General features: G+C 48.6%; 1 protein-coding gene across 1 annotated transcript; it reads right to left on the bottom strand.

Annotated features, from left to right (window-relative positions):
• Positions 1-8,141: 8,141 nt before the first annotated feature.
• LOC101756895 (trithorax group protein osa) lies at positions 8,142-9,944 on the bottom strand. The gene is made up of 2 exons (XM_004965302.4): positions 9,436-9,944; positions 8,142-9,093 (listed from the first exon to the last, which is right to left on the bottom strand). Exons 1-2 carry the CDS (start codon positions 9,587-9,589, stop codon positions 8,414-8,416), a joined length of 834 nt encoding a protein of 277 aa, XP_004965359.1. The 5' UTR covers positions 9,590-9,944; the 3' UTR covers positions 8,142-8,413.
• Between the last annotated feature and the right edge of the window lie 4,893 nt (positions 9,945-14,837).

Below are 14,837 nucleotides of genomic sequence, written 5' to 3'. Positions count from 1 at the left end.
TCCGGCAGCCGGCGCCAACATCTGGTATCAGAGCCGCGTTGTATGTTCTACGGTGGTTCCGTGAGCCCACCGCGGGAGCCGCCGAGGAAGAAACGCGTGATCCCACGCAGAACACCGGAGTCGAGGAAGATGGCCGGTGACGACGCGTCATCGAGTGTGGGACCTGGCAACGTCAGGGAGAGTTCCTTGATGTGGCCAATGCTCACCCGATCCAACTACACCGAGTGGGCCATGTTGATGCAGTGTAACTTTGAAGCGATGGAGCTATGGGAGGTGATCGAGCCCGGCAGCGCCAATGTCAGGAGAGCGCACGACAGGCAGGCTATGGGGTGCCTCCTCCGCTCTGTCCCGAAGGAGATGTGGCAGATGCTCGGGGCCAAGAAGACGGTGAAGGAGGCGTGGGGGACGGTGAAAAGCATGCGCGTTGGGGCTGACCGTGTGAAGGAGGCCAACGCCCAGCGTCTCCTGAAGGATTTCGAGAACATCGCCTTCAAGGAGGGCGAGTCCGTGGACGACTTCGCGATGCGTATTAACGCCTTGGCGGCGGATCTGCGTACCCTCGGCGAGGCCATGGAGGAAACCAAAGTGGTGAGGAAGATGCTGCGCGTTCTACCTCAACGCTACGACCAGATCGCGATCTCGATCGAGACTTTACTCGATCTGAAGAAACTGTCGCTGGAGGAACTTGTCGGTCGTCTCAGGTTGGCTGAGGATCGGATGGAGACCGAGTCCGTCACCGACAAGGCCGGTAGGCTCATGCTCACGGAGGAGGAATGGGTGTCGAGGAACCGCCATCGTCTCCTCCCAGAATCCTCATCATCCGGTGGAGGCGAGAAGAAGTCCGGATACACTCCGGGCAAGAACAAGAGCGGCGGGCGCTGCGACAAAAAAGAGCCCGTCATCAAGCTCACATCTGAGGGCACTCCGAGGCGGAAAGGGCGCTGCAGGAACTGTGGCATCTACGGCCACTGGAAGGAAGACTGCAAGAAGCCGCTTCGGAAGGAGCGCAAGGAAGAGGCACATTATGTGCAGGCGGAGTTCGAACAGCCGTCGCTGCTGCTGGCGACGGTGAACGCTGTGCGCGTCCAGCCGCGCGATGTTGTGGCATCAGATGTGAGTGTGATGCGACAAGTCGTGTATCTCAACGAGAAGGAGGTGTTCCCTGCCGATCGTGAAGAAGACGACGATGTCTGGGTCCTAGACACCGGGGCCAGTAATCATATGACCGGGCGGCGTGACGCGCTCGTGTCGCTGGACGTGTCTGTCGGCGGCATGGTGCGGTTCGGTGACGGATCATTCGTCGCGATCGAGGGCATCGGATCAGTGATGCTCCAAACAAAGCAGAACGGCCATAAGGTATTGACTGAAGTTTATTACATTCCCAAGTTGAAGAGCAATATTGTCAGTCTTGGCCAACTAGAGGAGGGAGGCTGCAAAGTTGTGTTAGAAGATGGTTTCTGCAGTGTGTTCGACGTCGAGCGTTCACTACTAGCTCGAGCACCTCGTGTTGGGAATCGTCTATATTTGCTGAAAGTGCAGCTAGCTGCTCCTGTCTGTCTGGTTGCCAAAGGGGATGACAAGGCATGGTTGTGGCATGGCCGATACGGCCACCTCAACTTCCGGGCGCTCCGAGAGCTCAGCGTGAAGGGAATGGTAGAGGGACTGCCACTGCTGGATCGTGTGGAGGAGTTCTGTGATGGCTGTGCTCTTGGCAAGCAGCATCGACAGCCGTTCCCACAAGTGGCAAACTACCGTGCTAAAAGTCCTCTGGATTTATTCCACACTGATCTCTGTGGTCAGATTAAGCCAAAAACTTCAGGGGGCAAGAGCTATTTCCTACTCATAGTGGATGATTATTCTCGGTATATGTGGATTGAACTTTTGACAACCAAAGGTGAAGCGTTCAAGTGTTTCAAGCGTGTTAAGGCACTAGCTGAAACCGAGCGTGGTGGGAAACTTCGTGCTTTTCGCAGTGATCGTGGAGGCGAGTTCAACTCCATAGAGTTCAAGGAATACTGTGACGAGCACGGAGTCAAGCACTTCACCACCACGCCGTACACACCACAGCAAAATGGAGTGGTGGAGCGCCGCAATCGGACAGTAGTTGAAATGGCTAGGTGCCTACTCAAGAGCAAGAGTGTTCCAGGAGAGTTTTGGGGTGAAGCAGTCACCACAGCTGTGTATCTGCTGAACCGAGCCCCTACAAAGAGTCTTCAAGGCAGGACACCCTATGAAGCATGGTACAAAAAGAAGCCCAAGGTACATCATCTTCGGACTTTTGGTTGTGTAGCCCATGTGAAGCAAGTAGGGCCAGGCATCACTAAGTTGTCTGACAGATCAACTCCAATGGTGTTCATCGGCTATGAAAAGGGAACAAAGGGCTATCGAGTTTATGATCCAGTAGCCAAGAAACTGCACATATCAAGGGATGTGATATTTGAAGAAGCTAGAGCTTGGAAGTGGCAAAGTGAAGCTCAGCCTGATCCAATTGCACCTGTGTTTGATGTGGAGTTCTACACTGTTACCGGACCGGGAACAGTAACTGAAAGTGCAGAAGCAGAAACTGATGGAGCAGCAGATAATACACTGTCTGAACCTGACTCACCCAACCAAGGTCAGTGGCATATCAATACTGATACTAGTGCTGATTCCAATCATTCTACACCACCAGGAAGTCCTACAGAGCAAGAGATTGTGTTTGCAACACCACCTACTGATTCAGGAAACTCAGAAAATCGGCAAGCGAGATTCAGAACTTTGGAAAGTATCTATGACACTACTGATGAAGTCCAGGAGTTTCAGTATAGTGGTTTGTGCTATCTTGCTGCAGAGGAGCCTAGAAATGTAGAAGAGGCACTGAATGAGCAGTGTTGGAGGGAAGCTATGGTCTCTGAGATGAACTCAATTCAGACCAACAAGACCTGGGAGCTGACAGCACTACCAGCAGGCCACCGAGCTATTGGCCTAAAATGGGTCTTCAAAGTAAAGAGAGATCCAGATGGCAAGATCTCTAAGCATAAAGCTCGGTTAGTTGCAAAGGGGTATGCTCAGCGTGAGGGGGTGGATTTTGAAGAGGTTTTTGCCCCAGTGGCAAGAATAGAGACAGTTAGACTGTTGATTGCTTTAGCTGCACAGAAAGGATGGCAAGTGCATCACATGGATGTTAAATCGGCATTTCTGAATGGTGACCTGAGTGAGGAGGTGTATGTACAGCAACCTCCTGGATTTGTTGTCAAGAATGGCAGTGGAAAGGTGCTCAAACTGAAGAAAGCACTATATGGGTTGCGTCAGGCTCCTAGAGCTTGGAATGCAAGACTGGATAAAGAATTGTTGAAGCTTGGCTTTGAAAGAAACCCACTGGAACATGCTGTGTATAGAAGGTCAGATAAAACAGGCCTGCTCCTAGTGGGAGTCTATGTGGATGATCTAATAATCACTGGGTCAAGTGAGGCAATCATTAATGCATTCAAGAAGGAGATGATGAGCAGCTTCAGTATGAGTGATCTAGGGCTGCTAAGTTACTATTTGGGTATTCAGGTAGAACAAAAGGATGGGATGACTACATTATGTCAGAGCTCATACACTCTGAAGATCTTGGAGCAAGCAGGGATGAAGGGGTGCAATGCCTGCAGTGTTCCAATGGAAAACAGACTGAAATTGAGCAAGAAGGATCAGTCACCACCTATTGACAAGACAAAATACAGAAGTATAATAGGAAGCCTGAGATACTTGGTGAATACAAGGCCAGACATCGCCTTTGCTGTCGGGATTGTTAGCAGATACATGGAAGATCCGAGAGCAAGTCACTGGGCAGCAGTCAAGCAGATTCTCAGATACTTAGCAGGAACAGTGAACTATGGCTGTGTGTATAAGAGGCTGGGTGATACTGAAATTGAATTGGTTGGATTCAGTGACAGTGACTTGGCCGGTGATGTCGATGACAGAAAAAGCACAAGTGGTTCGGTGTTTTTGTTGGGGACAAGTCTGGTGACCTGGGTGTCACAGAAACAAAGAGTTGTGGCACTCTCATCCTGCGAGGCTGAATATATTGCCAGTGCAAATGCAGCTTGTCAGGGCATTTGGCTCAGTCGGCTTCTTGGTGCATTGCTAGGAGTTCAGGCACCAAAGGTGAGGCTACTAGTTGACAACAAATCGGCAATTGCTCTAAGCAAGAATCCAGTACATCATGACAGAAGCAAACATATCGACACTAAGTATCATTTTGTTCGAGATTGTGTTGATAGAGGAGAGGTCGATATTGATCATGTGAGCACAGGTGAACAGCTTGCAGACATACTGACAAAGGCGCTTGGGCGTGTCAGGTTCGTCGAGCTTCGTCAGCAGCTAGGCGTGGTGGAGGTGCAGCGAGATTAGGGGGTGAAATGTTGAACTGAATCTCGTGCATTCTTTAATCATTCTGCAAATACGTGATGCATTTTAGTTGCACGTTTACATTCCTAGCTAGTTGCATGTGTATGTAAGCCAGAACCGTGCTGTGTTCACGGTGCGGCCAGGAGCGCTCGCCGCCATGCTGCGCAGAAACCGTTCCCGCGCACAAGGCGGGCACGACGCAGCGTGAGCGCGCATGGCGGGGAGTTCGTTGGTCTTAGACCGTGTAATCACTGCGAATAAACAGTAACAACCACTACCAGAAAAGCTGCAACGTTTTGGCAGCGCCATTCTCTCGTGCCCGTGAGTTCTGTGTGATCTCGAGTTTGAGAGTGTGAGCGACGTCGGGTCTGTGGTGAGCGCGGACGCCGGAGCGTTGCAGATCGCCGTCGGTCCAGCCATTCCGGCAGCCGGCGCCAACACCGCCCAAGGAGTTGGCCTCCCGCTCTGCCGCCGTCTATCTCCCTCCCCCACGCTGCACCACTCGAGCTCCCTCCCGGAGTTCGCCACGTCCTAGGGAGTCGCAGCGCGTCGCATAGGAGTTGGTGCAGAAGCCGCCGTCATGGAAGGCAACCACGACGGGGAGCTTGCTGCTGCTTCTTCCCCCTCCGTTGGTGGCAGTCCCGGCAACAGCTGGAGAAGATGCCCTGTACACGCAGAGGCCCAGGCTAAGCGCGGCGTCGTAGTGGTGCTGGTGGACTAGATCTCGTCGTCTTCGACCCGGATGCTGGTGCTGCTCTCGGCAGTTGCGCTGTGAGCTCGCCGGGAGGTCGAGGATGAAGTTCCCTGCACCGAAAGACCCTCCTCTCCCATCGGGCACTGCAGATCTGGCGGGGGAGGAGAAGGATGATCGAGCAGCTACAGCGGGTAGTGTGGTTGAGAATGGCGGCCTCAGCCCACAGTGGCACCGCATCGGCAGAGGAGTGCGGCCTGGAAGATCGCTGGCATGGCCTGTGTGCATCTCCCCGCCTCGCTGCAGCCATGGTTGGCATGCCAGCGCGTAGGACAGCGCGAGTGCAGGCACCTCGCCTGGCAGCAGCGTGTCCCTCACACGGCAGCGTGGGGGACAGTTGCAGCGAAGCAGTACTAGCTTCGTCGACCGGGCAGTGGTGGAGATCGGGTAGCAGCAGCAACACATGACGAGCGAGTAAAGGTGGGGAGTAGAGCTGGTCAGCGTGGCTGGACTAGCAGCGTGGAGACTGAAGAGAAGATAAGGAAGGCTGAACAGATAAGGTGGGAAAAAGGAGAGGAGTAAAAAAGAAGACGAGAAGGGGTAAATATAGATTGATTTAAAAAAGTTACGGATCACAACATCCAATTACATCCAAAATCTCCATATTCTTGTAATAGCACATAGTATAAAATCCATGAACTTTTCTCCAGCTTATCTACTTCTTTAATTTTTCTTGTGCAGAATTTCGGGAATGAGAAGAAGAAAAGTGGTAAAGCACTATGAAACATGATCCGGAATAATCAGATAATTATTTTAGAGAGGGTAGAGGTCTGTAGCAATGCGCGGGCAATTCTGCTAGTATGTTCGATATACGACAATCAGATCCGAAGCCCAGAAGAGATATCATTAGATTAGGCGGGAGCAATGGGAGATACGAACGCATATTATTGACCCATATTCGTTTTGCATTCTACTTTATTAGAATCAGAAAGAAAGATAGTGTTAAAATACATATACCAACATAGATTACATCAGTTATGAATGTGAATAAATCTGTATTAAATACGGGACGAGTCAAATGCGAATAATAAAGTCCCAAATATTTCTTTGGACATAGAGTAAATGCAACAACCATACATATCACACGTGCTCTAATCATTTTAGCACTCAAACGTTCGAATTTCAACTAGTATGCTTAAGGAAGCAAAATAACAATTTACCTGCATCATAGATATATATAGGTACCAAATAGTTGTTGTATTATCGACGCTTAACATAGATAGTTGTACAAAGACATAGCAATGAAAACAATGGTAACACTTTGTGTTTTTTTAAGTTGAAGTTATCAATAGAACCAAAAATAAATATACCTTTTGTATCATGCGGCTTGGTTTTCACGGGACCTATTTGGCTGGAGTCAGACTGCCTCAGCACAGTACAAGCACTCAATGATAGTACTCTAAATCGATCCCCTAGCTGCATCATCATTGAAGAAGCAAAAAGAATGCTGAGAATGTTCCAGTGTTTCAAAGTTTTAAAGTGCGATCGAAGTGCAAATGGAGTGGCTCGTGAACTAGGACATCTTGGTAGGAGAGAGCTCTTATCTCGTTTTGTATGGAGTGGCTCATGAACTAGGACATCTTGGTAGGAGAGAGCTCTTATCTGGTTTTGTTTCTTTGTTTCTAAAGGTATTCCGGCCTGCACGTCGGCAGCTTTAGATTTTAATTGTAAACATATTTTGTTACTTTAATATAAGCTCTCACCTTTTCAAAAAAAAACGTGCTTAAATTTTCCTCCAATTCCTGAAATTTTCTTGTATTCAAAATTAATTTTAAGATTTATTTGAAATTTATTATAATAGTTTAGTGAAATTATCCTTGGAACATACTTTTTTATTCAAACTTAAAAGTGCAACAGAAAATGAAAATAAAAAAATGTGCTTCACTCAACCTCTTAGGCCTACCACTACCCAAATTAAATATCCAGATAATATGATATCCGAGGAATATTACCCATCTTACATTCCACGAAATATACCTGCTATCCAAAATAGAAAAACATCGTGATATCCCAAAAAAATTAGCTTCACATTAGTATTATATCCTTTTTGGTCTATTACAATATATATGTGGGAGTGAAACCATTTTTCTTGTTGACTGATGTGGCTTGTACTTCCTCCATTTTGAAATATAGGGCATTTATAAGGCTGCACTCCGACTATCAATACAAATTAGATCAATCTAAGAGGAGTTATAAGAGGAGTTAGAGGGGATTCAAACCTGGGTGTTAAGAGTGCACAACCACACCTCCCACCCTAACCAGTTGACCTAGGCTCACTTCCTACTTCGACATTAATACACTTTATATTGTATTGCTTATGCCTACAAAACAAATAGCATATGAAATTAATTACTTTCAAACACATGCTCAAAAGTATCGCATCATATAGTTTATAAAATCCTATAGGCTAATTATTTCTATCCTAGTGATATTTGATGAGCATTATACACATTTATTGAGTGCCACGTAGGAATGTTCGATGATGTGGCATGGGATTTAAGGAGAGACCAAAAATGGCTTGGACTTAATATCCAACACTAGAAATCCATGTACATGCTTTGGAACCATTTGTCATCGAACAAGTGTAACAATTTATTGGCATGGGTCCCTAAGAAACACATAAGATTTTATTATTTATATATGACTTGGCAAACTTGCATTGAGTGATACTTTCTCAATTTTATCCTAAGAAACACCTAAATTGTAGGTCGTTTATGACTTTTCTAAATATATATACCTTTTAGCTATGCATCTAGATATACATCATATCTAAATACATAGTAAAATCTATGTATATAGAAAAGCTAAAATGACCAACAATTTGAACCGAGGGAGTAAGATAAAATTCTTTGGGATAAGTCTAAGCAAAACAGCAAGAGAGGGGAGGTGGACGGTAATTGCTACCTTGGTTTGGCAATACTTGAACTAATCATTAATATGAGTCTCATTAATTTATATATGTTTTCCCTCGTCATACTTTTTAACATTTCCAAATGATATGAAGATGTATCAGTATATCTTAAATGAAAGAGTTATATATTAAGGGCAAAAAGGCAAGACGCAGGGGTCAGAGATATATACTCTAATAATTAAGCCGAAGCATCGAAACATTCGAACCAATCCGTTTCATCAACCTTAGTAGCTTATCTATATATCTACACAGCACTACAAGAACCATATTCCTTCTCCTAGTTAATAGACTACTTTGCCCAAAGTAAGAAATTAAGAAGTCATCTTATTGATTCCCTGATCTGACCAGTAACCTGTGACCACCTAACGGCGAAACACTGCTCAGACGATGGTGCACGCGTTGGGATTCTCCTCGCTAAAGATGGTGCTGAGCCTGCCGTTGGCGTCGGTGGCGATGCTGTAGATGCCCTCGCGCACCGGCGTCGGGTAGTACCACCGGTACTCGCCGGAGAAGTACTCGGGCCGCCGCGGCGTGCCCAGCATCTCCCACCGCGGCAGCGGCGACGGCGCGTACCGGCCGTAGCCGTGCGCGTACGCGTACCCGTGGTGGCCGCCCTGCCCGCCGTGCATCGGCGGAGCAGGGGAGTGCGACGGCGGCGGCTCAGCCGCACCGTGATGGTAGACCACGCCGGCAGCTGTACCGGCAGCTCCTCCGGCGCCGCCCGCCGCCGTCGCTGTGTGATGCTGCGCGTGCGGCGGCGGCGCGTCCATGGGCACCGGCCCTGATGGTGTGAACCTGACTTGCTTTTTCTTCTTCTTCTTCTTAGGCTTGCGGGCCCCGCCTTGGGGAGGGGCGCCAGTGGAGGGGAACGGCGTGCCGGGCAGGGTCGTCGCGTCTGCTCGTGGTGGCTCCGGCTGGATGGCGTGGGCGTGGGCGGGGTGATGGTTGCTGGGGGCCAAGGTGACGTTGCGCGCAGTTGGGCGCACGTAGCAAGTCTGCGCCGGAGCGTACGCCATGGCGTAGTCCATCTTCTCGTCGTACCTGACGCGCCCTTGGCGCCCTACGAGATAGGATCACAGAAGAGAGAAAAAAAAGATGACGTTGCAGGTTGCCGCTAAATTACCTTGTAAGTCAGAAAATCGAACTGAAAATTGATGTTCGTCTAAACATGTATGTATTTCCTAAAAAGAAAGAAAAAAACAGTATGTGTACGCGTGCAAAATTGAAACCAATAGAGCCAAGTTGAGCAGGAATTCAGAACTGAACTTGGCTCAAGTTTACACAAATAGAGTACAGAACTACCAATGTATTGTTATGATGCGTGAAACTGAAAGACAGTGCAAGGCTTCTTTTGTCTAGGAAATGGCAAGAAGGTAAAATATACTTATATATATGAACATACCGTTGCATTTCGTGATCACTCTCGATATCATCCTGCCCAAGGGGGAGCAAGAGCAGCCCATCTGCCTCTCGGCCGCCAACTCCATCTCCCTCGCCCGCACATCGGCATGATACACCATCTGCGGATACATGCCAGCACCTGTATATGCACCCATGGAGCACACACCTTACCAGACATCATCGATCAACACCTCCTCCATGGATGCAGCTAGTTCTCCCCTAAATCGCTAACGAGCCAGCGAAACGAATGATGTTTTAAGCAAGAACAGTCTTTGAATGGTTGGCTTGGCTGGTGCGAGAATGGTAAGAAGCAACTATAGCGAGTGAGATCGAATCGAATAAAAATGGTCTATTGGCCTTCCTACTACTCCTACATAAATGGTTCTCCGTGTGGACGAAAGAAATGCCGATGCGTTGCATTGCACTTGCGCCCACGGTAGAGTCAGGAACGGAAGGAGCATCTCAGCTGCCAGCAGGAAACGTAAAGCGCGTGTGGTCCTTGTTTTAGTGTGTACGCCGGGTTTGAGCAGACGACGGCAGATTGGTGAGAGACTGAATGAGTGAGTGGCGTCAGAATATATGCGGCGGGAGAAACTTCAATTCATGCTTGGAAAGCGCCTTTGCATGGGATGCTTGTTCCGTTCTGGCCCTGAAAAGAGGAGTGGCAAGTATAAAGAAGCTCCTGCCGCGTGGATGATAATTGTGTCAAATTTATACAAGGACCTTTTCTTTTTGATGATATGCTAATAGCCTAATACTATTTGGCAATCTAAACTGACACTGTTACCTTAGTCTTTTCTTTGGTTTTATGGTGGTTTACAGTTCACTTGCAGGATTGTGCCACACCCATCTCTAGCAAAATTTAGCCGTCTGACTAGCTTACAGAGTCCAACACGGGAGCAGGGAACAATAGGGATATGCATTGTGGACTTGGCGACCATAGTCTGCTCCCTCAGAGCAACACCAGACCCTCCTCTTATCCCATTATCTCCCTATTTTAAGAAGATCTTCAAATTTAACCCTCCACACTCCATTTTTGAGGGTTCTCTAGGGAGCCTTCTATCCATAGGGGCTATTGTTGGAGTTAGAAGTATTTTTGAGACCCTCAAAAAATAGAAATAAAGAACCTCCATTTGACCTTTGGGGATTTTGATTAAGGGTTATTGTTGGAGTTGCTCTCAGTTTATTTTTACAAGCCCCTGTTAGGATTTAGTAAGTCTTTGGAATCATGCGGTGTGACAAAAAATTTATCATACAATATATTAAAAATTGCTACGGAACCAATGTTGTGTCAAACAATGTTAATAAATAGCGGGCTATATTATTTAGGGGCATGCTTCACCAGCTGCTCATAGCGTCTCTTTAGCATGCTATTTCTACTGCTATCTCATGTTATTTGAAAAATGATATTAAATGGCATGTGAAAATGTACATCTATTTATGAAACTTTTTGTGCACAAAGCATGCATGCATATAATAATTTGTACATCTATTTATGAAACTTGGCAGCGAGTGTCATCTAGGTCCCCAAACTCCCAAAATGCACATCTAGATCCCTAAACTTACTAATCGGTTCACGTGAGGTCTAAATCATCGTTATTAGTGTTAAAACCACCAGCGTGGCAGTCTGACAGTTGCACTGACGTGGGCTGACCTGTGGGGCCCACATTTCAGCTCCACCGTCTTCTTCCCTTCACCTCACCAATAGGATTCTAGCACTGGCATGGGATGGCAGCGGCGCATCTCAAGCGGAGCCATGTTCAGGCTAGGAGCGCCCTCGCTGCTGTCCGTCTGCTGGCAGACAAGCGCCGCCACTGCTCGCCTCACCCACGTGGGCCCGCGCGTTGAGGTCGACGGCCTTGGCTCCGGCGCGCCTACGCTGTTGTCGTCATTGCAGCCGCGCACGTCGCTTCACGCCCTGGGGGACAATGGGTGGGCCCACCATGCACCGTAGGGTCGATGGCTGGGGCTTGGGGCCGCTGCGCCACATGCCTCGATCCGCGTGGCGCCATGGTCCATGGTGTAGCCAACCGCGCCACTGAACTCTTCACCCCACGCGTCCATGAAGCCATAGGGCAGACGGCTAAAGCTCGCCACACCGCCGCGTGCTTCGCCTCGTCGCCCTGTTCTCCTCCACACTGTCAGGGAGTGGCCGGCTGACTTCATCGTGGGGCGCCCATGCTGGTGGCGGCCAACGCGAGGTAGGGTGCAGTGCCGAACTCCCACATGGCCTGCTTGAGATGCGCCGCTGCCGTCTCATGCCACACCGGTGATGCGCCGCTGCCGGCCCACGCCCCTGCCGGGAATCCTGATGGTGAGACCATGAGAGAGGGGAAGGGATAAGATGGTGGGGCTGACAGGTGGGCCCCACATGCCACTCCATGTCAGCGCAACTGTTAGCATGCCATGTTGGCAGTTTATTAACACATGTAACGGTGATTTGGACATCACATGAACCAATTAGCAAGTTTAGGGAGTCAAATGTGCATTTTGAGAGTTTGGGGACATAAATAACACTCGATGCCAAGTTTAAGGGCCAGCGTTCATTTTACTCTATATCCAAGAACCAAGCAAGCTGATAGCTGTCAAGGCGTCCCCTTGCTGACTAGGCGTCCATGCGGCCAGAGATAGATGCTAGGGGCCTTTGCTTGTAGTTTCACATCTACGGTTGAGCGGGCGGTTTCACATCTAGTAAATGGTTGTTAAGGACTTTGGATAAATTAATTAGGAATGTTGCTTAAGCGCATGTTAACCCAAAAAACCATCCTATGTTGGTATTATGTCATGCATTTTTTTCCTCACTTGCAGAGGAGAACTCATTTTACTCATCCCTGCTTTGTCCCCCTGTTGCTTTATCCTCCCATACCATAGGGTCGATGCGAAGTCACGTTACAAGGTATTTTTCATCAGACGATATATCTTCATTGACCATCAGTTCTCACCATCGGCTCTATTTGTATTCATTAGCCATTGGTCCTTCACTATAGTCATTTCCATCAACAAGTGGTGGCAACCTGGCAATACTAGCTCACCCACTTCGATCTTGAAAGCAATGAGTCTTCACTTTTGGCGGTCCTCACCAACTACAAAATAACTGCCATGCCTCACCTCCTCCCTCCTTTTAAGATCAAATTTGCTTCTTATTTTATAGGACAGATACCTTAGGCACCTCTCATTGAATTGCTTTTGACAGTTAGAATATAGAATATGCAGGAGCCAAAGTTTTTTTTTATCTAAGCTAACCCTCGTTGTCCCTGCGTTGCTCCTTTGGGGCGACTCGGGCAGAGCCCGTGTCTCCAGCGCTGCCGCCGATTCCCCCCTGTCCGCTCACCTCGCTGCTGCTCGAGCAGCCTGCCGGAAGCCTAGCGGCTGCAAGGAAGGCGGCAACGGGGCTTCTCCCTTGCGGGGCTTCTGGATTTGGGAGCCCCATTCACGGCCATGGTGGCCGGCAGCAGCTGCTGCTCATCTCCAGCGGCCTACGTCCAGATCCACCTTGCCCCTGGCCACATCTATGGAGGGCAGGTGCACGTCGGTGGTTACCAGGCTCTTGTGGCCGCACGCGCCCATCATCCTATCTAGATCTGCGGTGATTTCGGCTGGGAGCAGTGCTGGTCGTCTACCGGGCTCCAAGGCCTCGGCATGGAGATGGGCAGCGTTGGGCACAACACCAGTGCTGGGTGGCCTGTTGAGCTTGACGGTTGTTGCCAACGGTGGTGCTCATGCGGTGTTAGTGTTTAGACCCGGCAATCTACCGAGGGGTGCCCGAGGTATGCGTGGGGCTCGTCGAGATCAGGAACTCGAAGGTGAACTCGAACACATGATTTAGATAGGTTCGAGCCGCTGATTAACGTAATACCCTACGTCCTGTGTGTTGGTTGTATTGTATTGGGTTGAACCTATTTGGAGGGGTCCCTGCCTCGCCTTATATTGCCAGGGGTAGGGTTACAGGTCTGTTGTTTACAAGAATACTAGTCGGATTCGACTAGTGAGTCCTGCTCTAATTGCTACGAGTAGTTTCCTAATCCTCGACTAGTTCTTGTCCTCCACGTAGACCACACCGTCCTGCACTGGAGTCTCCATGTCTAACTCGTCTCGATGTACAGTCCCGTATCTAGGACTATCCAAACCTTCTAGTGGGCCCATAGATGTATAGATGACAAGCCCCGAAGTACTTTTTAGTTAAATGCAGCAGTCTCGAGTACTTTTGTAGACTTCTCCAACTAGTTTGTTGTGCTCTTCGAGTACTCCATCGAATTGAGTCTTCGAATGTACTCGAGTACTGCCATATGGTTAGAATGTGCTCAAGCCTCATTCAACTTGGTCTTGAATCTTTAATCTTGAATTTTATATGGAAGTGCAATAAAAATCGCACTCCATATGGAGTAGGCCCCGACCCTTAGGTTGAATCGAAGAATCAGACTGTGATTCAATCTGTAATTTTGCATCTCTTTTTTCTTAAAATCTAAAGAAAAAACTTTTTAGCCGATGGGCACGTGTCACACAGCCCCCGAGCCATTACATGACTAGTTTGTGTATAAGGGTCAACCACTTAGTCACGTGACCGTTTGCCAACCGTAACCTTATCTCTTTCCGAAAAAATTGGAAATCGTCGAGTGATAATTTCGAGCGTTAAAAAACAGAATATTCCCATTAATCTCGCCACTGTGTTAACTGTGCTCTAAATAACGGAGGAAATCATCCCTTCCATTTCACTCGAACCATCTGCTCTTTCATCTTCCACACTGTAGCCCTAGTGTCGCCGCTGCCCAATTCTCGAGCTCGAGTGCCACCGTCCTCCCACCATTTTGCCCACGAGCAAGAAGACCCTCGTGGCAGCATGAATGGGGAAGAAGGTGACATCAAGCAAGGCGGCGGAGAGCAAGAAGAGGAAGGCAGAGAAAAAGAAGCAGATCCAACTCCCAGCGCCCAAGTATGGCAAGACAGACCAGACGTCTCCGCCAACACCTACGTGCGCCAGGAAGAAGTCCGTGCTGAAGGAGGTGGACATCCAAGCACTAGTGGCAGCCAATCTTCTCCAAGACCAAGACTTCATCAACTGGAGGGCTGCCTACGACAACCCTTGGCCAATAGAGAACTACACCCATGAAACGGTAATCTTCACACACTTCATCGAGTGTGGTTTGGCTTTGCACACGTCAGATTTCTTCCGCGAGCTTTTGCATTATTACAAGTTGGAATTAGTTCACCTCAACCCCAACTCCATTCTGCACATTGCTATTTTTGTGCATCTTTGCGAAGCCTTACTTGGAATCTAGCCGCACTTCCAGCTGTTTTGGAAGTTTTTGTACTTGGATTACGAGCTAATTGACTCCCATTCAAATGCGGGAGAAAGTCATGGCACGATTGAGGCACCTGTTCAAGCACGTGAGCGCGATCCTGACT

The sequence above is a fragment of the Setaria italica genome, chromosome IV, assembly GCF_000263155.2.
Source record: "Setaria italica strain Yugu1 chromosome IV, Setaria_italica_v2.0, whole genome shotgun sequence".
NCBI classification, from domain to species: domain Eukaryota; kingdom Viridiplantae; phylum Streptophyta; class Magnoliopsida; order Poales; family Poaceae; genus Setaria; species Setaria italica.
Note: the sequence above shows the minus strand (reverse complement) of the source record. Positions and strands in the feature narration are given on the sequence as shown.

Bases quoted from the DNA above. Each gene is read 5' to 3' on its own strand.
- LOC101756895 (XM_004965302.4), bottom strand. From the start codon at position 9,589: ATGGGTGCATATACAGGTGCTGGCATGTATCCGCAGATGGTGTATCAT. The intron at 9,094-9,435 runs GTATGTTCATAT...CCTATCTCGTAG, and splicing joins AGTGATCACGAAATGCAACG to GGCGCCAAGGGCGCGTCAGG.